This window comes from Meriones unguiculatus, chromosome 20, assembly GCF_030254825.1.
Source record: "Meriones unguiculatus strain TT.TT164.6M chromosome 20, Bangor_MerUng_6.1, whole genome shotgun sequence".
Lineage (NCBI taxonomy): Eukaryota > Metazoa > Chordata > Mammalia > Rodentia > Muridae > Meriones > Meriones unguiculatus.
In genome coordinates this window covers 43,985,435-44,010,056 of record NC_083367.1, presented here as the reverse complement: position 1 = coordinate 44,010,056, position 24,622 = coordinate 43,985,435, and the positions used below count along the sequence as shown (strand labels likewise).

The window sequence follows — 24,622 nt, the reverse complement described above, 5'->3', positions numbered from 1 at the left end:
ACTCAAGTGGCGCCTAAAGGGGAGAGACCAGATCGGCACCCGGCAGAGAAATCACAGAGAGAGACCAAGCACAAGACAGGAAGGCGACCTAATGCCACCATCTCCTGCAAGACAAGCTCAGGTCTCGAGAACAGGGCGCAGCCAGCCCTCCTGCAGGGAAAAACCTCCACTTCTTGGAGAGCCCCTGCAGAAAGGTGCCGGCCTCCCCTGACAAACTGCAGAACGAAGGTGCTTCTAGAAGTCCAGGGAAAGGAGCAGGGCACTGGAACGGATCCTCAGGCTGGGAGCTGGAAGCCTGGGAGGTGGAGACGTGGATCCCTGAGCAGGAGACAGGGGAGCTTTGTGCCCCACGCAAGGACGCGCCAGGGCTTCTCCAGCGCTCCATCCTCCCACGGGGCCGGCACCATGCGCGGCCTCCTCTTCTGCCCTCTGCTCGTTACTGGACTGGCACAGGTAAGTCCTTGTTCCACGCTCCAGCTTTCAGCCGTACCTTTTCGGGACCAGGGTAAAACGGCAAGGTCGAGCTGGGGAAGAGCTGTGGCTAACTGTTCAATGGGAAGTGGGGAGCCATTTTCCTTTCCAGAGAGTTTTGCTTTAAGCTCAGGAGCTTCGTGAGAGATGCTGGAAATTTCCCCCTTGGAGGTGTACCCCCCGAAGCCTTCTTGCGACGTGAGAACAGTCCACAAACGTTACCGTATATCTGTTTGCACAGTGCAGCCCCAGCTGGCTGGCGCTGGCGGCCACAGCCGTAAACAGGGTCCCTTCATGCCGTTACAGGCGCGGGCGGGTTCATCTTTCCACAGCTTGCAGTGTGCCAAGAGCCCCTGTTAAAACGGGTTTTGGCAATGCATTTTTTTCCCCCGGCTGTCCTCTTTTGAAAGGAGTACTTAGGAAGGAACATTTAGTTTTTAAAACTGTGCTATTACTGTCTTTTCTCAAGCCTGGGTTCTCTCACTTCTCGTGAGTGAATCTGCCTATGGAAGGGCAAACTATTTCAGAGGGCACACCGAAGGAAGTTTAATTTAATACGAGCAATTCGTTGCCTTAGCGTTTTTGAATGGGAAGATTAAAGTGGGGTGGCTTGTTGGTTTATTTGCCTGGTGAAGGTTATTCCTGGCCTGGAGGACAGAGCTCCGACCTCTTCTGGTGACTTAGAAAACATGGAAGGGTGTGACACTGAGAGCAGATGCTGGCCAGGGTAGCAGAGGTATTTCAGACAAGATGGGATATTGTTATACTGTTTAGGGGTCTAAGGTTTCAAAAGGATCCAAAGGAGGCTCTCAGTGATGGGGTTCTACCTGCTGTCACAGCTGGGGTACATTTCTTCAATAGCTGAGCACCCAGCTCTCTTCTGTTCTACATTGTAAGGAGAAGCAATGGTTGCTGTCAAGGAGGGCCTGGACATATTCTTAAACAGCAAATATTCTAGCACACGAAGAGGTGTACAGAATAGAAAGAAACTGCAAACACAAAAAGACAGTCCTTACAGCAGAAAATAGCATTTTGTCTTTAATTTTGCCTTAATGATTTTTTTTTTTTGTCACTGTGATAAACCACCTGAAAAAAATACAGAAGGAAGGGAAGGCTTTGGCTCAATTTCAGAGGTTTTAGTCCATGGTTGTTGGCTGGCTCATTCCAGCCTCTGATAGCAGCAGAAGCATGTGATAGAGGAGACAATTTATCCACAAGCCAAGAGAAAAAAATCAGAGGAAGAAACAGGAGACAAGAGGTGATGACATACCCCAATGATGCCCTTCAAGGTATCTCCTTCCGGTTGTTTATTCATCTGAGAATCCACAAATGTATGGCCCCGTGGATAAGGTCAGCATACTCATGCTACAGTCACTTCCCCAGAGACAACTTCTGAGCAGTGGGGGCCAGGCTGGTGTGTGTACATATGACATACATGTGTGTGCACGCTGCACAGGTGCTCATGTCTGTGTGGCCGTACGATGATCAGAGTATGGCATCATTGGGTGCCTACCTCTGTAACTTTTTTCGAGTCAGGGTTTCTCACTGAAACTGAAGCCTGTAGTTTCTCTTAGCCTGGCTGCCAGAGAGCCTGGGGGACCGATTCTTCTGTCTCTACCAGGCTTTCCTGGGGCACACTTTCAAACATAACCAAGGGTTTGATGACATCTTCCATATATGGACTGCCCATCAGATACCAAACACTATGCTGGGCGTTTAGTCCATGTCTTAATCACCGTGACTGTCAAAACAACTTCAGCGGGTGTATACTAATCCCATCTCACAGAGAACTGATACTCAAAGACCGAATAACAGGAAATTATTTAAGATCGAAGATCTATCCCAAAGCTCGGCTCTGTTTTTAGAACATTCTCTTGCATTATTCTTGTGGCCTCAAGGCTTTGCTTTTGAAACAAAATGTCCGGAAAGAAAAATATGTAAAATTTTCTTTTTCTGTAAGTCCTACCTTTCACACTTTTGCAATACAATCTATTACAATTTCCTTGGTATTTTGTGTATGTGTGTGTGTATGAGGGTAGTCTGCTAGCAAAAATAAATAAATAAATAAATAAATAAATCTGTTTTTACCTGGAAATTTTAATTCCTTCCTTTAAAAAAATCTTTGTGACTATGTCACTTTGGGTGTGGTTTCATCCTCCACCTTGGCCGAGACAGTTCTGTTTACTGTTGCTTATGATAGGTCAGGTGACCCCTGAGCTTTTGGGGCCCCTCCTGTTCTCACCTCCCATCTGGCATGCTGGGGGTACAGATTCATACTCTGCATCACGTCTGGCTTTGCATAGGTCCTGAACTCCTGTCCTCATGTTTGCAGTAGGAGCTATCCATTGAGCTTCTCCTCAGCCCCGTTTGCTCTCATTAATGGTAGTTTCACTAGATACAGAATTCCAGGTTGACAGTTTGAATTATTACTTTTTCTTTTAGCACTGTCTGTGGACACCTTTAAACTTCCCTCTTGCTTCTTCTGCAAATCATGTCTCTTCTTCTACATGTAACATTTCCTTCTTGTCAGGCTACTAGCATGACTTTCTCTTTTATTCACAGATTTTCTCCAGGGGTTACCCTTTAATTTCTGAGATGATTTAAAAATATTTAAAAAAAAAACCAAAATATTTCAAGATTGGAAAAATAAACAAATAAGCAGTGGAGGGTGGACATTTCACTAATACACTGGGAGTGTATTAGTCACACTTTTGCATTGCTAAGAACAAAATGCCTTAGCAATTTTGGAAACTATTTGGCTCCTGGTTTCAAAGGGCTCTGCCCCTCATGGTGGGGAGAGCATGGTAGGGCAGTTCAGATCATGATGGCCAGAGGCTGCTCACATTACAGTGGACCAAGAAGCAGGAAGCAGGTGAGGATAAAGGGATAAATATGCCCATATTACCAGTAGCATATTTTCTCCAGCTAGACTTCCCTCCTCAAATATTTCAGAACCTCCGAAAATAGCACCGCAAGCCAAGGACCAAGTTTTCAAAACAACCCATGGTTGGTATTTCCGATTCAAACTGTAACAGGGAGCAACAGGAGAAACAGGGGAAGAGAATGTCTAGTGGCATCTTGAAAGCCTCAGGGTATAGGGGATGTGGAAAGGTAGGCGAGGCCAGGACAGACAGGGCTTGGAGCCTCACAAGTTTGTACTGTAAGCCACACACAGTGCAGACCACTGGGCGTGCTTCAAGAGGTAATATAATCGGAGGCAATGGTGTTTAGTAACTGTGAAATGAGAAAAAGATCAAAGAACACGACAAAAAAAAAAAATCAGAACAAGGCGTGAGGGAGAGGAGCTTGAATGACTCCAGGTTCTCTGACTCCAAGCTTTGTCTGGGTGAAAGACAAATTTTGAACCCCAGAGGACATTTGGGTATCAATACCCATCGGGCAGTAAGCGATGTGGGTCTATCAAGCAGTGAAGATGGCTCCGCTGGGGATTCGGTTTTTAAGGTGCATAGCGTAGGTGGTGAGGGAGACTGCAGGGTCGTAGTGTGTGGAAATGAGCAACGCAACAGTGCAACAGGGCTCAGGTGTCTAGGGTCCAGTCCAGAATAGGCTGGGAGATCTGGTGCTCAGGTGAAATGAAACCAAGGGAAAGGATTTTACACCAAAGCACAAAGGGACTCGTGCCCTGTGGGCATGGAGTGACGGGAACTGACTTCAGAAGTCACCGTGAACACTGGGTAAAGAAGACTGTCCGGGAGGCTTTTCTAATCATGCAAGTGGAAACTAATAGCGGATTGCTCCACAGTGGCAGGAGAAAGGCTACGGAGGGAGGCCAGGGCTATATTCTAAAGGTGTGATGTGAGCCCACGGCAAAGTGTTTTGGAAAAATACAAAATACATTTGCTCAAAAAGGGAAAAAAACGACTGGAGGAAAACTGAGTTTGCTCCATCTAAGTGGAGCGGTTAAGCAGGCACTTTTGGTGAGTTCAGAAGAGTGAGCTGGTTGGGAAATAGAGGGAAGGGAGAGATCTTAAGTAAGAGGCTTCAATACAGACATCAGAAGGTTGAAAACAAAGCAACACTTGAGACAAAGGGGGCCAGCATGGAAGAGGAAGGGGGAAGGGTGACGCTTTGGAAACTGAGTCAAGTCAGGGAGTGGCCATGTCAAAGACTGAAAGTGTAACTCATCAGACCATAGCCTACCCGGTGGGCATGTATCTCCTACAGACCTAAGAAGAGTCTCAGGATTTTTTAATGTCACCTTTCTCCCCAATGAAGCTCTGCTGCAGGGCGCGGGGCAGTGTGCCACCAGACACGACCCCTGGAGGAGAAGGGCCTGGAGACGCACCGGAAGTGTATCACCGGAAACAGGTCTGTCACTGGCCCTGCAGATGCCCTCCTCAGAAGCCCAGTTGTCCTCCAGGGGTGAGCTTGGTGAGGGATGGCTGCGGATGCTGCAAAATCTGCGCCAAGCAACCCGGAGACACCTGCAACGAGGCCGACCTCTGTGACCCACACAAAGGGCTGTACTGCGACTACTCAGCAGACAAGCCTAGGTACGAGATGGGAGTGTGCGCACGTAAGTGTCCTCCGGGCCTGTTGGGAAAGGCTGACTCGAGACACATTTCTGCTCCTATAACCGCGAATTCTGGGTGGCGAGTTTAGTTTAGCTAAATACAAGATGGATTTAGATTTCCTGCGCCACTGGATTAGCTCAGTTGTACTGGGTAACTTAGGACAGATCCATGTTGGCAAACCTATTATTTTTATTGTATTAAAGTTATCTTGCAGTTCTCAGGCAGCTGGGTTTTTTTTTTTTTGTTTTGTTTTTTTGTTTGTTTTTGTTTTTTGAGAAAGGTCTTGCTACATGGCCCTGGCTGTCCTGGAACTCGCAATGTAGACCAAGCTGGTCTAGGCCTCATAGAGACCAATGTGTCCCGAGTGCTGGGATTAAAGGCTTGTGCTACCAAGCCTGGCTCAGGTATCTGCTCTTCATGATAGAATATAGCGAACACTATATATATATGGCCTGACTTCCAAATGTCAGTTTTGGTTAATACAGTTTAAAGTAAATCTAAAGTCAGCCCCTTCTGTAGGGAGAAAATAATCCTCTTCAGGTGAGGGTGCAGACACGGTATTCACTTTCTGCTTTATTCCCCATATGACTGGCCTGGTACTCGCCACTGAACATTTGCAAAACAGAACCTGATCCTGGGCTCCGTGGGTCTCAGTTCATCTGACTCAGACTGTCTCAGAAACGACAGCATACTGACAGTAATCCAGAATGCCAAATCATTCAGGACAGATACAGTTTCTAAGGAAAGCCAAGTCCTCACATCAGCGGAGAAGTCTGGTCACCCGCTGCAGGAAAGCACAGGTGGGAGGCAGTTTTGATGAGCATGGGACGAGAATAAATTTTTGAGTTAGTCTGTGTCTAGCTACCCACGTCTGAACACAGACCATATTAGTTAATAACGGGATCCTAGCCAGGTGTGGTGGTGCACACCTTTAACCCCAGCACTGGGGTGGCAGAGGCAGGTGATCTCCATGAGTTTGAGGACAGCCTGGTCCAGGTCAGCCAGGGCTACATCTTGAGACCCTGTTTAAAAAGAGAAAACTAGGGGGTCTGGGTCAAATTGTCTAATATTTGTGCTGTGTTTACATCATCCGCACTTCCTCTTTTAGGAATACGTGGCTGGGAAGATTTTTATAAAACTAAATGCTATGAACCCTAAAATTCCTAATGGAGTATGATGGTTGATGTTGATTAGCAACTTGACAGGACCCAGAAGCACACTGGAGAGGAGGAGCCTCGGGCCATGCCAGTGAGGCATTATTTTGATTAGGTTGACTGAGGTGGGAAGAAGCGACCCCTTCCCCCGCCCAAAACCCAACTAAAACCAAACTAAAAACCAAACCAAATCAAGCAAGCAAACAACCAAACAAAAATCCAGGCTGCACCAGCTGCACCATACCCTAGGCTTGGGACCTGGGCTGTTTGCAAAGGATGCCGTCAGAGCTTCATTTTCTTTCTCACACTGGATGCAACAACATAGCTTGGCTGACTGCCCCAAATTCTTGCCACCAGGGCCTCTCTGTCACTGTGGACTGTGCCCTCAAGCCGAGCCAAAATAAGCCCTTCCTTTTCTTTCCTTCCTTCCTTCTTCCTTCCTTTCTTCCTTCCATTGCTTTTATCACAGCAAGAGGGAAAACAACTAAGACACAGCATTTAATATGCAGTAGGGTCTCAGAAATGCTTGGTGTTTATGGGAGTTCCACAGGTAACCCATCAGACTGGCATCCGGGATACCCCCTTTCTCAAACTGACCAGGCATTTCATTAACCTGCCATTTGGTGCTCTTTCCCTGCTGAGCCAGGCCCAGGCCTGTCAGTGGGAACTCAGGTGAGGAGAATGATGCAGGCCCCCGAAAAACAAACCCGTACTGTGTTGTGTCTCCCACAAGTGGCTTCACATAAAACATGAGATTTTTAGCTGGTGTGGTGGCGCACACCTGTAATCCCAGAGCTCAGGTGGCAGAGGCAGGCAGATGTCTCTGAGTTGGAGGCCAGTCCGATGTAAAAAAACAAGTCCAGTACAGCCAAAGCTCCACAGAGAAACCCTGTCTCGAAAAAAGCAAGCAAGCAAACAAACAAACAAACAAGAAAGAAACAAATAAATGAGATCTTTAACAGCAGATGGGGAGGGGACAACCAGGACCTCAAACTATTGGCCAGGACTATTGGTCAGGGATGAACCTACAGCTACAAGCTAGTGGGAATCATACATTTTCTTTAAAAAGACTATTACTGACAGCAGAGAAAATTTTAGCGAGAATGCCGTTTTAATGAAGTTAAAGAATGAAGTTTGATCACCTCCCCCTGATGGGGCAGCAGCCTTGCCAGGCCACAAAGGAAGACAGTACTGATTGGCTAGGGTCAGAGGGAAGAGGAGGAGGACCTCCCCCATCAGTGAACTTGGGGAGGGGCATGGGAGGAGTTGAGGGAGTGAGGGTGGGATTGGGAGGGATGAGGGAGGGGCTACAGCTGGGGTACAAAATGAATAAACTGTAATCTATGAAAATAAATAAATGAAGTTTTACGTAAACTTCCCTAATGTCTAGCTCAGTAGGTGAGTGGATCCTCACATCTGCTTCGCCTCCAAGCTGTCTGTTGTTCTGAGGAAAACTTGGCTCCACACAGATGCAATTAGGAGAGGGTGGACCACGCTAACATGCTTCTCAGACACTTATGCACATCCTTCTGACCTGGTCATGGGTGACAAGTGGCAGCTCCTTACAGATTAGCCGCATCATGGGGCCTGTGACTAAGTCGACGAACTTTAATTCTAACATAAAATACCCAACCTCACTGGGCCATCTCACACGTAATTCTAGCACCAAAGACGCTGAAGTAGGAGGACTGGGAGTTGGAGGCCAGCCTGGGCTACATGGGAAGAAAGAGCCTATTTTCTAAAACCTTTTTTTTCTTTTTATGTGTATGGCTGTTCAGCTTTCTTGTTTGTCTGTGCACTATGTGTGCAGCTGGCCCCGTTTGGAGGTCAGAAGAGGGTACTGGATTCTCTGAGACTACATTACAGGTGGATGTGAGCTGCCATGCAGGTGCTGGGAACGGAACCAAGAAAACCAAAACCAAATACAAAAGCCACTTGAGGTTGGTCCTTGACTCACGTGTGGTTTTGTCACTCTCTGCGCTGGGTATTTGGAAAGTACCAGTTTCCTGTTGTGTAATTATTCAAACTATACCTCATTGTGTATCTTAAATTATCACACTCAGAAAGTCAACACCTTTGTTAGCTAGAAAGATCCCAGTGGTGATCAGTTTTCCAAAATTCCTTGAGTTGAAAGTGTGAGTTCCATCACTGGCAACAAACACTTTGAGTGTTTTATTTATTTTTCAGGAGGGATTGTTAGTGACAAGCTTCTGTCCATTTTCAAGAAAATCCCTTTAGGGGCTTATGGGGGGATACAAAATGAATAAAATGTAATTAATAAAAAATTAAAAAAAAAAAAGAAAAAGAAAATCCCTCCACAGTACTCAAGTCTGAAGACCTGTGGTTTATCTGACAGCTATTTAAGAAAAGTTCCAACAGAAAACATGACTCCTTTGTCTTCTAACAGTAGTTTCTTTAAGATCTTTATTGTACTTTTGTGTACTGAATTCTATGTTTACTTTGTCATACAGAATATTGAACAGAATGGTAGGGTTTAATAAAGTTAGCATACTTTATTGTGCCACCAAGAACACTGTTAAGCTACCTTATTACTCCAAGTACAAGGGCACAAAAGGCAGAGTACAGCTCCTGCCTGGACTGTCCGAGTCATGCTAAGGCATCAGTTTCAGCCATAGTTAACTAATTCTGTCCCACTGATGTCACACATCAGGGAGAATGACTATTACATCCCAGTGTCTTGAAGGGTTTTGAATTTTCAGATTCTTTAAAAATACTCCAGCCATTCCTAAGGGGTTGGTGGAACACATTAAAACTGCTGATCTTGAGAGGGAGGGACAGTCCCTGGAGAACGTCTTCTCCGAATTTCAGTTACCTCACAGAACATTTACACTATGGTCTCTCCAGACCTCCCATGGATACATTCTGGCCTGTATTTGTGTATCTGGGTAGACTTGTATCACCAGGCGTCAACTTTTATTTATAACCATCTCACTGCCAAGCCTAGGACTTTTGTTGTTGTTGTTTTTGAGACTGGGTTTCTCTGTGTAGCCCTGGCTGTCCTGGAACTTGCTCTGAGGACCAGGACAGAGATCTGCAGACCTCCTGACTGCTGTGTGCCACCACAGAGCACCTTTGCATAGATGCTCTGTGAAGGCGATTCCAAAGGAGGCTTAAGGAATTAAGAACTACATTCACAAAAGAGACAGCCACAACTAGGGTGGGTCCAACTAACCAAGCCACATAATACATAGTTTTATTTCTTTTTTTGACGATTTTTTTTTTCTTCTCAGATCTTGTGGCTGTTGGATGTGAGTTCAACAGGGTCCATTATCAGAATGGCCAAGTATTTCAGCCCCACCCATTGTTCAGCTGCCTCTGTGTGAGTGGGGCAATTGGATGCACACCCCTCTTCATACCCAAGCTGGCTGGCAGCCGCTGTTCTGCAGCTAAAGGAGGAAGGAAGACTGATCCACGAAACTGTGGCCCGGGCCCACTGCAGCAGGGTCACTCAGCAAGCTACAAAGCAATGCCAGGTGCTCCTCAGTAGACATGTTTTCCATGGATGGCTTCCCGTGGTTCTTTCCCAATCCCTTTATGCACCATAGGCAGTAAGAATTTACCGGCTGCTAAAGTCAGTGTAGCCCTGCAGTGTCTGCATCAGGCAGGCATACTCCAAGTGTCTGGAAAGAAAACTTTATATTTTGGTTTTGAGAATAAGGTATTCTGATAATTTTAAATAGTTAAAAATACTTTATTTTAAAAATTGTTGAAAAAAATATTAAAATTTCCTGAATCAGAAAACTTCTAAAATCTTACACTTCTGCTTATTCTCACCCCCCTTGTAGGAAAACTGAACAAATACTGTTCATGTGTACCCTAAAAACCTTTCATTTGTAATCTACTGTGGCCAAGAAATTTAACCATCCAGTTCCTACATTTTCAAGGTTTTTTATATGGTACCAGAAGAAATAGAAAGTTGATTTAAACACATTTTTCAGTTGAAATTGTCATTTTCAAAGCTATGAACAGCTCCAGTCTCTCAAAAGCAGGCCTCCTGTGTGTGTGGTCAAGCACATGGCTACCACCCTGATTGCTTCTCCTGAGTCCGGAGATGGCTGCAGGTGTAAATGACATTCTGGTTTGCTTTAACCTCTTACCTGCTGGAGACTCTTCCAGACAGGAGTTCCTCCAGGCTCACCTTCATTATGTTGTTAGCCAATAAAAATTATCAGAGAAATGAGCTTTGATATTTGAAAATATGGAAAAAATGTACAAATGCAAGATCTCACTGTTACACTGAAGGCAGCATCATGCTGCCAGCTTTCATCAGGCAGCACGTTTCAAAGTGACTGATTTTTTTTTTAACTTTCTGCAGCTTTAGGTTGATGTTCTGAATGTAGAACTGTGCTGTTAACTGTAGACTCAAATCACCACCTTACTCCCAAAGTATCAATTTCAGGATGTACAGTAACTCTAAGGAAATGCATTGAGATAACAAATCAACGTGCTGTTTACTTAATATGAACCAAGGTTCTGATTCACTGGAGTACAGTAACAGGCTCCTATTTTTCATGGAGATGGAAGAATTACTATCTTTATTCTTTCCGGTTTCTTCTAAACAGCAGGCAGTGGCGGGGTTCTAGAGCAGTGGTGCACAGTTCCCCTAAGTACTTCAGGGGTGATTTTAAGGGACTAGCTTACAGAGAATACTGTGGCCTGACAACAGGGAATGTGACAAGCTAGATGAAATAGAAAATCGCAACGATTAGTTTATCAAACTAGTTTAGTGCAATAGTATTAATTCAGTTTGTTACAGGTTTTTGTTGTTTGATGGTTGGTTGGTTTTTCCAGATAGGGTTTCTCTGTGTAGCTCTGGCTGTCCTGGAACTCACTTTGTACACCAGGCTGGCCTTGAGCTCAGAGATCTGCCTGCATCTGCCTCCTGAGTGCTGGGATTAAAGGCGTGTGCCACCAGGGCCCAGCTTGTCACAGTTTTCTAAGACGGGCCAGTGTGGTACATGCTGTGCAAGCCTGGTGACCAGAATTTAAACTCCACAGAGGGGGAAGGAGCGTTGTCCTCCGTAACCACACTGAAGCCTCTGTGCCTCACCTTGACGAAAATTTTCTGACTAGATTTTAAAAAGTGGAAGAGAACAGATTTTATCATTACATTCTTAAATAGGATTTTTGATTTTTACATATCATAAAATTGAAATACTGAAATCGTACTGTTACATCAGGCATGGTGATACATGCCTGTATTCCAAATGCTTGGAAGGCAGAAGGGTTGGGAGTTAGAGGGCAGTCTGAGCTACACAGCAAAACTAGGTCTGTAGGAAAAAACCCGCGCTATTCGACTAATGTCCTGAATTCCCTAATCCTGCCAATGTTTATTTTGGTGTCCTCTGGAAATACCAGGCATGAGGCAAAACCAACAAAACACAAACATTGATCGGAACATGAGTTTAAATCTGATACTCAGAGGGCTGGCAAGGCCAAAAGATGCAAACAGGTAAAAATAAAGAGTCTTGACTCCTCTGGGGAACTACATGGCCACACTCGACTGAAAGGCAATTTAGGTAGTGAGAAAGGAACGAGGGCAGGAGTGTTAAGCTTTTATTCTTTCCGGCAAACAGCCTTAGAACGTAATGGTTACGTCCAATAAGTACACACATGCATACATATGCACTTCCTCCATTTATTGTAGCTTACAGGAATCTCCCACTTACTTGGAAAAAAAAATGTCTCGTGCAAGCAACAAAGTGGACTCCTTGCTCCCGAACGTGCGGAATGGGAATCTCAAACAGGGTAACCAATGAAAACAGCAACTGTGAAATGAGGAAAGAGAAGAGGCTATGCTATATTCAGCCCTGTGACAGTCACTTATCAGAGACCGTGAAGGTAAGGTAACCAGATTTAACTGAATTATGACTCAGTGTTGACAAGTTCCTGAAAAGTAAGAATGCAGACATTCTGGAGGGAGGGGTAGTATTTGGATCTCATCAAACAAAACGACTTGTGACTTTTTAAGTCAAAGTAACTCAGAGGACAACAGGTATTAATTTAGCTCTACTCTGCAGGGAAAATTGTACCTAACGTTAACCTGTTGATTGTGGGTGTCCTGTCAGTTTAATGGTTTAGCTCTTGAGCAGCCCAGTCTAACTGGGCTTCTGTTTTTTTGATCATATTACTTACAGCAGTGGAACCAAAGTAGTGAACATAAAATTCCAGTTACACCACAGCCTATAAAAACAGCTCTGATCATAGTTATTATATGACTGGTTGTCTCAGAGGACATAGCACATCAAAATGCTGTGTTTCACAGTAAACTTGCCAAAGGACCATGTTATTCTAAAACCAGCATAAAAATGTAGAGCTGCTCCCATATATTGATTGGGGCAAAAGAATTACCTTTTTCTTTTCTGAGACAGGATCTTTCTATATAGCCCCACCAGAACTAGAGCTCACTATGTAGACCAGGCTGGCTGTGAACTCAAGAGATCCACCTGTCTGCCTCCAGACTACTTGCATTAAAGGGGTGCAACACCATTCCCGGTGCTGCAAGAGAATTATTAAAAGATTGCTGTTTATTTACTTGTGTGTATGCACTATGCACACACAGAAAATGTTTCTACAAATGATATAAACTGTTATTTTCAAGGTAGTCCCTATCCTATTATAAACTTGACAACCCAACTTTAAATGGATTAAGATTCATGGGGCTGGAGAGACAGCTCAGCAGTTAAGAACACTGGCTGTTCTTTCAGAGGATCCATGTTAGATTCTCGGCACCCACACACAGGCTCACAGCCATCTGTAACTCCAATTCCAGGGTATCTGATGCCTTTTTCTATTCTCTGTAAGCTCCAGGCACACAAGTGGAACATAGCCATACATGCAGGTAAAACACTCATACATATAAAATAGAAATAAATAAATCTTAAAATTAAACAGAAGATATTCATTCATTTATCTAACACCCATCTCAAACTGTATGACATGTACTAGGGAATCTGTTAGGTCTTAGGTAGATAAACATTTACTAAGACATAGCTCTTGAAATGTAACAAAACAAGAAAGTTTCCCCAATTTATTGTGGAACTGAACAAAAGATGGAACAACAAACACCAGAGAATCTGATAGTGCGATGGAACAAGAGCAGGAAGGTGAAGGCATTTTACAGAGAGGCTCCTAGATGTCATAAACAGCAACTATTATTAGTGCCCAAGAAATAACTGTTATAAAATCTGTCATAAGGTACTCTAATTCTTTTTTTTTTTTTTTTTTTTGGTACTCTAATTCTTAAATCATTGTAATCAAGCTTAGAGAATGACCTTTAACTTTATGCATCTTTTCAGATTCCCAGAGGAGAAACATGTCAACCCACCTTCCAGCTCTCCAAAGCTGAAAAATTTGTTTTTTCTGGATGCTCAAGTACTCAGAGTTACAGACCCACTTTCTGTGGAGTATGCCTGGATAAGAGATGCTGTGTCCCCAACAAGTCTAAAATGATTACTGTTCAGTTCGACTGCCCCAGTGAAGGGTCATTTAAGTGGCGGATGCTTTGGGTAACATCTTGTGTGTGTCAGAGAGACTGCAGAGAACCAGGAGATATATTTTCTGAGCTCAGGATTCTGTAGACCAAACAGGGAAGAATGTTTAAGGGTCAGTCATGTCATTAATATAATTAATTACATGTAATTAATATAATCAAAGAACTGAAGTGGCTATAAAATGGTAAAAAGTTACTTAATGGATTTAAAACAAAAAGAATGACTTTTTTTGGCTGATATATTTGTGACATTAGAAGTTCTAAAAAATATTCTCATAAAAAAAATGAATGCTTGAAAAATTTTAAATAGAACTCATTTCTTGAGTATATCTTATAATTATATAATATACAGACACATGGAACCATGTAAGAATTTCATATATAATGGAAAAAATACAATTTATAAGAAAGAATTTTACAAAGATAAAAAAGACACAATCTAAAATTTTATTCTGCACTTGGTAATTAAATGGCAATAGTCTATCAGATCCTATCACATGATAGTTACTAGGGAGACAGCAAAATTTATAGAAATGAGTACTACTACAGATGCTATCTTTACAGAAAGATACTACTATAAATGCATCTATAATCGTCATTGCCCTGTTTTGAATATCAGTTAAGATCTTCTAGGAAGGAGAAAATGGAATGTCTGTGACTACTGTTAATAACTGCATTATTGTAGTTTTTATACCAAATAATATAAAAACCAAAAATAGAACACTTACTTAGCAAAGGAAGGAAACATAATAAATGAAGCATACAACATATTATTTTTGCTTGAAAAAAGTTTTCCCCTAAAATTATTAATTATTTCCTTGAGAGATAAACCAACCAATGGATCTGAAACATAAATTTTGACTAAAAACAATATTAAAGATTCAAAAGAGAGAGATACGATGACTGGAGTAATTTCAGTAGATAATAACCATTTACTACAAAGTTCAGAAGACATCAAACTTAGCAGTGTTCTTTCAGTATGCACATGGGACATGATACACAATGACAATCAGTGGCTCTGTTTAAACTATTTATTATGAAAATGACTGGATGTCTAAGTTGTGATTCTTGAATATAAATACACATTACTCAAAGAACAAAACAAAGTCTTAAGAGTTTTAATAAAAACTATCCCGAAAAGTCCAGACATTACATAGATTGTGTTCTTCCGTTCCTAGGACCTACTTTTCCATCATTCAGAGTATGAAAAATGAAGTATAAATATAAAAAAAGCTATGTACAGTCTCTCGGAGGCATCATCACTGAAGAGGCCTGCAGATGCCACAAATAAAGCACTCTACATCATCTCTCGCTGCACAGCCCAGCCTGGCCCTGAACACAGTCCTCCTGCATGTCAGCTGCCCTGGGGTTACATGTGCACCACCATGCTATGCTCTCTTATCTTAATTTGACAAATTGCTAGATGTGATACCACACACTAGTTATTAGAAAAAAAAATGTAATAAACAGAAACCACCATTTTAGACAAATACTTCTGATACCATGAAAAACAAATTGGGCTTTCTGAATTACAGAAAAGGCTGAAACAGAAAGGGGACAAAACCCAATGTGAATCAGAAAAAAAGTAGCAAGTGCATCCTGTAGCTTCTTCCTCACAAGGCCACGCTCAGCCTGGGCACGTCAGGCAGAGGCAGGCTCTTTGCTGCGTCGAGGTCACTGTACTCCTGTATGAGTGCTGACAGAGAGGACATGGCTTCTGCAAACATGCTCTCCTCCATCCCATCAACTTGCAGATAGTGGTGGAGGTGAGCCTGCAATTGGAAAGGATCACTATCTCAGAAACTTAAGATACATAACTGTCCCATATAGCAAATACTATTAAAATTATAGGTCATTTCCTCATCCCTCCTTGGAGCTCTGAGCAGTTAATGGTGCTGGGGAAGGGAGAGATAGGCCTCAGTGGCAGACCCAATTGTAAGTAGCCTTGCTTAAGTCAACAACCCCCACCATGCTCATTCAAGGAACCTCAATTACAGTGGGGTGCACACACACAAAGGCATGAGAGTAGGAGGAGGGCTCTTTGAGAAGCAGAAGGGGCTCAGGAGGGGAATAAGAGAGGATGATGGGGAAACATAATCAAAATAAGTTCTATGTATGTAGGAAATAGCCAAAGTTAAAACAACAACAAAAACAGAACAAAAAGAAAACATAGGTCACATAGCTTTAAAACAGAAGCAGGAACTTAAGTTAAATGTTGTACCTAAAGATGTGTCCAGAAGTATAAGAGTGGCATGACTGATACGGGGTAAACAACTGATTTCCGATTGGATTTGAGGTTCCCTCCACAGGAGCTTGGCTGTCACTCAGGCCAAAAGCTCATGACTCAGGAGGTCATAGGATATAAGAGACAATCTTTTACCACTGTTTTGCTAAATGGATATGTTGTAAAACTGTCTACATTTATATCCATAGAATAGTGCTACTCACAGTGTTGGTTACAAAAGCATGCTTTATTTATTTGTTTGTTCATCTATTCCAGTGGACAGTACAGAGACTCATAACTTGTCAAAATGTGGAGAATAAGTAACCATTGAGCAGTTGCTATAAATGGGACACCTATAGAATCTCTTCCTCTGACAACCCCTGCCTCACCAAGGCTTAGGGAATACTGCAGAAGATAGTACAGAAAGAATATAAGAGCCAGAATACGAGAGTGATGTGAGCTTGTGTTGCAGACAAGGCAAGGCTGTTGTTCTCATGAGCTCAGAGTAGCTGTGGTTACCTGCACAGGATTAAGATAGTCAACAGTGTAACATGTAATTAGGGGTGGGGCTCATGAGGTCCCACCCCTAATGCAGAGCTACTGTAATTATTAATGTTCGCTAGGGGAAGGAGGAGTCATTCTTCCCCAGGGATGCAGCCACTGGCTAAGTTGCCCATGCTTCAGTAAAACTCCACACCAAGCTCATGCAGGCAACCCCAATCAACTCAGGGTAATAATAGTAAAAAGAAATGAAGGTAGAAGGACTTGTCGGGAAAAGGGGTCCAAAAAGAGTGGGAGGATGAGGGCAATGTGATGTGAATATAATCAAAATACACTATATACATGGGTGAAAATGCTGAAGAGTAAGTGATTTTTTAAAACAAAATTAGTAGATAGCCTAAATTCTATGAATCCATGGAGTTTCTCATTTAGATTTAAAAAGCACAGGTAAAGTTCTCTTTTGTTACAACTACTATAAAAAATACACTGGACAACTTTATTTCCGATGGTGTGGTACATCTTAACCACAATAAGTGCCGTGACAAAGGTGTGTAATTACCTTTTTCTTGTAGAGCCTCATGAACCTTTCCCTTAGCTCCATGAAGGTAGGCTTCACACACGTGTTATTTGCTAAAGCTAACAGTGAATGGGAGTGACCCACAGGCGGAACTGAGCACAGGCTAGTCTTCCAGCCTTCTTGATTCCAGGAGACAAACTGCAGAGCAGGTTTTAACCTGAGATACAAAAACCCAAAGGTAAGAACTAAGGCACTAAAAATGCTACATTGCAGCAGCTCAGTCCACATAAGCTAAACAGGGCATCAGCTGAAGCATCACTTGCTCCAACTGTGCCCTTTGGAATCGCCATCTGTTTTTAGAACTGGCAGTGTCATGTGATGGTGTAGAGCACCTTGTATTTCATTTCGCATTTACAAACCAAAGCTTTGTACTTAAAGAGTAGAGCCGCTTACCTAAGGTCACCTTTTACTCAACTATGTACTACACTGTCCCAAGCTGTACACATAAATTAGCATAAAAAGAAAAACCAAACCTTTCAATATTTCTGCGAAGATCTGAAATCTGCACATTTCCTCTAACGATGAGGGCACAGGCGAGGTAGAGACTATGTCTGGGGTCTGCTTGAATAAGCTGGTAATCTTTACTAAAGGCATCTGAAAACATCTGATCCAATCTACAAGGAAAGCACCGCTGTTTATAGAAAATGTATCTTTCTTCTAAATGCAGATGAAAATACACATTGGCATGGCAGCCTTGGGTACAGAAGATGCAGAAAAGCAAAGAAACCCTCAACAATGGAAAAGGACATGTTAGTCTAACATTTTAAAAGTTCCTTCTGGATTTTTACTAACACACTTTAATGAAAAACAGCCAACACAAACTGTCATGATTAAAATTAAAAATGTTGACATAGTATTATTTTTATCTAACTATACCTAGCAGATTACAGAATACTTCACTAACTCTGAAATATTCAAGGTAGAATATCAAGTCAAACATGTTCTTTTTTTAATTATGTTGAACTTAGAAATAAGTATAAAAATTCCATCACATAACAGTTTACTATTGCAGTGCAGTGGTGGTGCACTCTTGTAACCTCAGAACTCAGGAGACAGAGGCAGGAAGATCTCTTGAGTTTGAAGCCAGCCTGGTCTACAAAGCAAGTTCCAGGAAAGCCAGGACTACACAGAGAAAAAAAAAGAAAAAAGAAAAAAATTACTGACAATTTACATTGGGAACGCACACATGGAAAGTGCCAGTTTTTCTTCACACGCTGCGCTCCGGGGATAGTGAACAGTCAGTGATCATGATCCATACGCTCACTACACACTGCTTCTCTCGTTGAGATCGCTGTAGGATCCTTGGCTGATGAGGAGTCCTAGCCACTGCCTGGCACAACTGGCCATTCGCTAGTCTCTTAAATAAAGTTTATTAATATTACTTGTAATATTCCTCAAGTATAGAACTGTTACCTTGCCAAAATTTCAACTATAATTTTTTTTTTTTGAGGGCTGGAGAGAAGGTTCAGTGGTTAGTAGCATGTATTGTTCCTGCAGAGAGGACATGAGTTCAATTCCCAGCAACCACATATAGGGCATTTTATAACACACTTCCAGACGGAGCTGCTGCTTCTGGCCTCTGCAGGCACTTGTACTCAGTCTCACATACATAGCCACAACACATATATTTAAATAAGGAAACTTAAAACAAACAAAAACCTTTGGGCCCACAAGATGGCTCAGCAGGTTAAGGTGCTTGCTGTCAAGCCTGACAACCTGGGTTCAATTCCTGGGATCCACATGATGGAGAGAATTCAATCCCACAAGTTGTGTTCTGCCCTTCAAACACACCACAGCGCGCGCACACACACACACACACACACACACACACACACACACACACAAAATTAAACGTAAAAAAGGCAACACTAAAAAAGTCTTAATTTCTTCGTCATTTACACAGTCTCCCACTAGAGTTTGGCAGAACCTCTCTGTCAACAGTGAACACCAGTGTGAGCTTTTAAAGCTCACAATCAACATGTAGGCCCAAGGAATCTTCTTTAAAAAGATTTTTTTATTTTTGATGTGTGTGTTTGTCTGTGCACCACCGTGTGCGTGCCCTCAGAACCCCCTAGAACTAGGGCGACAGATTGCTGTGAGGCATCATGTGGGTTCTGGGGGTTCCCAATCTTCATGAGTGCAAGGCCAACACTCTACCACCTGAGTGACACCCCCAGACAGGTTTGTGTTTTTGAGACATCCTCACTGTGTATCCCAGGCTGGCCTGGGATCTGTGAACACCCTTCCTCTGGTCCCCACACGCTCACAGTACAGCTGCACACCACTGTTCCCAGCCTAAGAACATTTTTTCCCATCCTCTTTCTTTTTTTAGACAGATCTCACCATGTCACCATGTCGACCTGGCTGGTCACTTGCTATGTAGACTAGGCTGACCTCTAACTCATAGAGATCTGCCTCCTGAGGTCTGGGATTGAAGGAGTTATTTTCCATGCCTGACCCTAAGAGCATCCTCAAGGTGATCTGGAAATGATTTAGCTATCATATAAAAGCCTTCTATGGTGCGCGGCTGTGGTAAAAACTTAAACATATACCACTTCATCTACCCCACAAACAGATGAAGAATTTAAGACATCTGCCCAAGATCCTATAGATAGGGACAGAGTCAGGATTCAAGTCTGCTAGATTTTATTAATCTTCAAAAGTCTAAAAATTTAGATACCAGGTTTAGTTTCAGTTTAATACCGACATTTTAAAACAATTTACTTCTAAATAAATATCTGACTAATGGAAAATTCCAGGAACTATATTTTATGATACTTTCACTAAAATTAGCACTTCAAGTTCTCAGGAAAATGAAGCCCAGTCCTACCTTACCTTCGAGGGGGAATGTTAACATCTGCCAGTGTGTACAGAGGTGTTAGGCTTGACACAAGATAATGAAGTTGAGGGAAAGGAACCAAGTTCATGCTGATCTCATTCAGGTCCATATTAAGGGATCCCTCAAATCTCGCAGAGCTAAAAGGTCAATGTTAGAACAATGAAAAACATTTTCATTTAAAAATAGTGACTCAGCAGGTTACTTTCGCAGATCCTTAGTTACACTGATCAGATCCTTGTTTTTGGGTCACTGAAATTTACTATCATGAACAGTCATTGTATAAGGCTAATTAAAAACCAGCATAATGCCTAGAAATTCTTATTCTAGATTTCTAAGTGCAAGCAACACCTATTATACTTGCTCATACATGTAAAAGTATCCTAATCAAACAGATTTTATATTGAGTTAAATATATACAGGTCAATTATTTATTGTGGAAATTTTGTTAAATATATTAAGGATCTGCTTAACGTATTCATAATCATAATTTTAATTGCTTGAGAAATTGATGTGGATCAGATGACAAAGATGTATATACATTTGCTGGATTACCACAGTGGCAGCTTGTCTACCATGAGACTGCTTATCAATAGTGGACAATGGGAAGACTGCTTCCCACTAATGTTCCAACTAACACACTTGGAGAAACGCTGGCTTAACACTCTAAAACAAAATGATTATTTGGGCAGCACAAATTGGCCTCGATGGGGAAAAGCCAGACAAAATGTTTGGTGGGAAGAGAGGCTAGGAGGGTGAGCATGACCAAGTTATGTTGTAAGAAATTCTCAAAGGACTAATAAAAAATCTGAAGAAAAAGCATAAAGAAAGCTCATACATCTTAGAACATCTAAAGGAATACTCCTAGGTTGGACTATAGGTCTGTGGTTCAAGAGCTAGATTTAACAGTGTCCCAAAATCAGTAAAGGAATAAACCACCGTAAGTGTGAAGATCACAGTGAGTCTGCAAGCGTCCTGAGAGGGCTACCTTGTCAGGCTGAGGAGCAGGTTTGCCACAATGTTGTTCATGGCGTCAAAGGGCTTCTTGTGGCGCTTTTTAACAGCCCCCACATTCGAGGTAACGAGACTCTTAGGCTTCACAGCTGTACCCAACTTTCCAGAACTGACCACAAGATCAATTTTGCTAATGATGTCAAATAAAGACTTGAGAAAAAAAATATTGGGTGAGAAACTAATAATGAGTGACTTAGACAATATCTTACTAGGCAAGAAAAGAAAAACAAAACTTATTTTTTCTCTTAGATGGAAGATAAAAACTGGAGAGAATAAAGAACAAACACAAGGCAAATAACACAAAATTAAATGTATATAAAATACGACCGTGAAATCCAGGACTGTTTCTTACTTGGTTGTCAATGGGCAGCACACAGTCTGCATGCTCATTGAGCTCCTTCATGGCCAACATGCTGTTATAAGGAGAGGTGATAACGTCGTCCTCGCTGGAAGGATAAACTGCTGTCACAAACCTGTACACTTCTGGGAATTCATCTTCAAGCACCTTTAACAGAAACGTGCCAAGTCCAGACCCTGTTCCTAAGAATTAATATTTCAAGAAGAAAACAATCCAAATGGTTGAAAGTATAACTCTGAAGAGCCCAGAATATTTATTTGTTGGCATAATTTTCAACTGGCGGACAACATAAGCAAGGCTGACATGGTTCAAGTCCAGAGTTCCATCTCGGGCTCTGAGCTCGAGTCTGGGATGGCTTTCTCTAAGTTTTTGTATTTAAGTTATTAGATACCAAAACAACTCAATATAAAAAGTTCTAGTAAGAGAGCATCCAGTATTCCTAATAGTAAGCAACTTAAAAAACAAAACAATAATGTATTTGACAGCTTTGGTCTCAAGATACATACCATCTCACAATATAGAAAACTATCATGTCATCAAACAACTTCCAACATGTAATAAAATATGTTCACTTTGAAATTACAAATGTTATCACTATTTAAAAGCAGAAGCTATAGAAATCTCATAGTAACTTTCGTATGTATGTATTTATTATTTTTTGTGGTTAAAATGTAAAACCAAGGCTCCAAGGTATGGGCTATGGGCCACATATAGCCAACACAAACCCAGAAATCTAAGACATGAAACTATTTTTATTATTTTCTATCTATCTATCTATCTATCTATCTATCTATCTATCTATCTCCATTACCAGGTTCTCTCTCTCTCCATTACCAAGTTCTTGATTGTAAACTTTGCATATGACAATGTCAGGTTGCACCCCTAGAATATAAAATCTTAATATCAGTTTTAGAAAGAAAAGTATGCTAATTTTTTTCTTCCAATATCTTGTTGATATTATTTTAAAATTGGCACATCATCTTGTTTTTGTTTTATGAACAGGAAAGCAAAATCCTTCCATCCCAAGTTACAGACTTGATAAACAAGCCAATGTAGATTACATTTCAAGCTTAGGCAATTAAGTATAATGTGTGATGAATGATTTTTAAGAAACTGACTGACAGCATTCTTTTACTCTTCACTTTTCTTATTGGAGTGAGGTGTAGGAAGGTTTGAAGGTGGTTAATAAAAGAGTATTACTATCCTTATAATAGCAAGCTACATAAAAACATGGCAGAAAAGCTCAACTCTACTTGGGATAAAGGAACAAACAAGCACAGTTGAAACTAAGCATTTCTCAAAAGTGCATACATACTGGAGTGTGCCTGAAAATATTACATGAGAATCTAAAAGCAAAACAACATAATTCAAAATTAAAAAAAGAAAAATTGGTCAATCGTGACAACTCAATTTTTTAGGTTGTGCACGTGCTCCACAGGGCAAGTGTGTACTTAAGCACTGTAGATGTGTGTGCATCTGAAGGCCCAAAGATAACATCAGGTATTATTCAAGTGCCAGCCACCTTTTTGCTAGAGAGAGTCTCCCACTGGCCTGGAGCTGGCCCCAGTGAGCCCCAAGCTCTGTCTCTGGCTCCCTAGTTCTGGAATTATAAGCACATACCCTATACCCAGCTTTTTTATGTGAGTTCTGAGGCTTAAACTCAGGTCCTCAAGCTTGTAGCAAAGACAACCTTACCCAATAAACTATCTCCTTAGGCCCAATTTCCTAAGCTGTTAAGATAAAAAGCTAAAATGTACAAACACTGAAACATACATATACTTCATCAGGCATATCTAACCTATATGTCACGGCCATATGTATCCTAGGCTAGCCATGAATGTATCCCAAAACAATACGCAAAACATCGGAAGTTTTTTTCCCCCTCATTTGTTTTTGGTAACTTGAATGCACGGTCCTAGAGCATGTACCCTGCGGCCGACACTGTATCTCAACGTGAAAAGGCTGGACATGCCTGCTAGTTCTATGTTTAGCAAACATCAGGTCTGAAAACAAGAGTCATGATTGCAACATGAATTCCCACTTGCATGTAGCCTGATTACATGAGTGACTAGTACCTCCTCCCATGGAGTGTATGATGAAGAAACACTGCAAGCAGTCGCAGTGCTCTGCTGCCTTCCGGAGTTTCTCTAAAATCTGTTCCCGGTAAAGACTTCCAAAAACTTTGTGACCCACAGCCCTGAAAATAAGAACACAGATTACAAAAAAAAATCTTTATTATTTTATGATTTTATTATTTCTGCTATACAGAAGAGATTGAAAATGAGAAAACTATTTAAATTGTACAAAAAAAATCTATTCTTCTGTTTAATAAATCCTATTCATCATATAGTAAATATTAACAATTCTCAAATATCCTTATAGAATTTAGCTTATAGGCAAGCAACAGGTATTAACTATACTTTTTAAAATTTTATCTTCAATTTTTTCCAAATAAAAAGAATTCAGTTATAATTTTCTTATTTTTATTTAAACTCTGAACTGCAGTGAATTTATATATTAAAATGCAGAATGAGGTTAACTCAAGAGATACCAAAATGAAAAATCTCAAACTAACTTATCTGGCTTAAAATAATCATATAGGATAAACATACTAAAATCTGTAACCTAAAGAAGCTAAACAAGGAGGACCCTGGGTAAGATGATCAATCCTCACTCAGAACGACAAACAGGATGGACATCAGAAGAAGGAGAAAACAGGGAATAGGACAGGAGCCTACCACAGAGAGCCTGTGAAAGACTCTACCCAGCAGTGTATCAAAGCAAATGTTGAGACTCATAGCTAAACTTTGGGCAGAGTGCAGGCAATCTTATGAAAGAAGGGGGAGTTAGTAAGATGTGGAGAGGACAGGAGCTCCACAAGGAGAGGAACAGAACCAAAATATCTGGCACAGGGGTCTTTTCTGAGACTGATACTCCAACCAAGGTCCATTCATGGATATAACCTAGAACCCCTGCTCAGATGTAGTCCATGGTAGCTCAGTATCCAAGTGGGTGCCCTAGTAAGGAGAAGAGAGACTGTCTTTGACATGAACTCAGTGGCTGGCTCTTTGACCACCCCCAACCCCCCCGAGGGAGCAGCAGACTTGCCAGGCCATAGAGAAGGACATTGCAGCCAGTCCTGATGAGACCTGATAAGATAGGGTCAGATGGAAGGGGAAGAGGACCGCCCCTATCAGTGGACTTGGGCATGGGAAGAGATGAGGGAGGTAAGGTGGGATTGGGAGGGATGAGGGAGGGGGCTATAGGTGGGATACGAAGCAAATAAAATGTAATTAATGTAAAAAATTGAAATAAAAAAGTAAAAACATAAAAACAAAATAAAAGAATAAAAACTTGGCATATCACATTATTACATGAAATGGCAAATGGTTGAAATGATACTAAAGATACTAAGCTGTCTTTGACGATGAAATCTTGG

At 41.7% G+C, this 24,622-nt stretch overlaps 2 protein-coding genes across 4 annotated transcripts in view; one reads left to right on the top strand and one right to left on the bottom strand.

Moving 5' to 3' along the window:
- Positions 1-289: 289 nt before the first annotated feature.
- Positions 290-13,915, top strand: Ccn6 (cellular communication network factor 6). Its single transcript, XM_021660166.2, has 5 exons — positions 290-453; positions 4,708-5,008; positions 9,412-9,654; positions 11,829-12,022; positions 13,480-13,915. The coding sequence occupies exons 1-5, from the start codon at positions 406-408 to the stop codon at positions 13,759-13,761; spliced, it is 1,068 nt and encodes a 355-aa protein (XP_021515841.1). The 5' UTR covers positions 290-405; the 3' UTR covers positions 13,762-13,915.
- Positions 13,916-14,099: 184 nt separating this feature from the next.
- Positions 14,100-24,622, bottom strand: part of Tube1 (tubulin epsilon 1) — a 16,889-nt gene continuing 6,366 nt past the window's right edge. For 2 of the 3 annotated variants that reach the window (XM_060373618.1, XM_060373620.1), the window contains 7 exons: positions 23,259-23,380; positions 21,178-21,365; positions 20,800-20,975; positions 19,811-19,951; positions 17,449-17,589; positions 16,958-17,132; positions 14,100-15,445 (listed from right to left, as the gene is read on the bottom strand). In XM_060373618.1, the coding sequence (XP_060229601.1) occupies positions 15,287-15,445; positions 16,958-17,132; positions 17,449-17,589; positions 19,811-19,951; positions 20,800-20,975; positions 21,178-21,365; positions 23,259-23,380 (1,102 nt within the window). In that variant the 3' untranslated portion in view covers positions 14,100-15,286. The remainder of the gene's footprint in view (positions 15,446-16,957; positions 17,133-17,448; positions 17,590-19,810; positions 19,952-20,799; positions 20,976-21,177; positions 21,366-23,258; positions 23,381-24,622) is intronic. The other variant, XM_060373619.1, reaches the window with a different exon arrangement.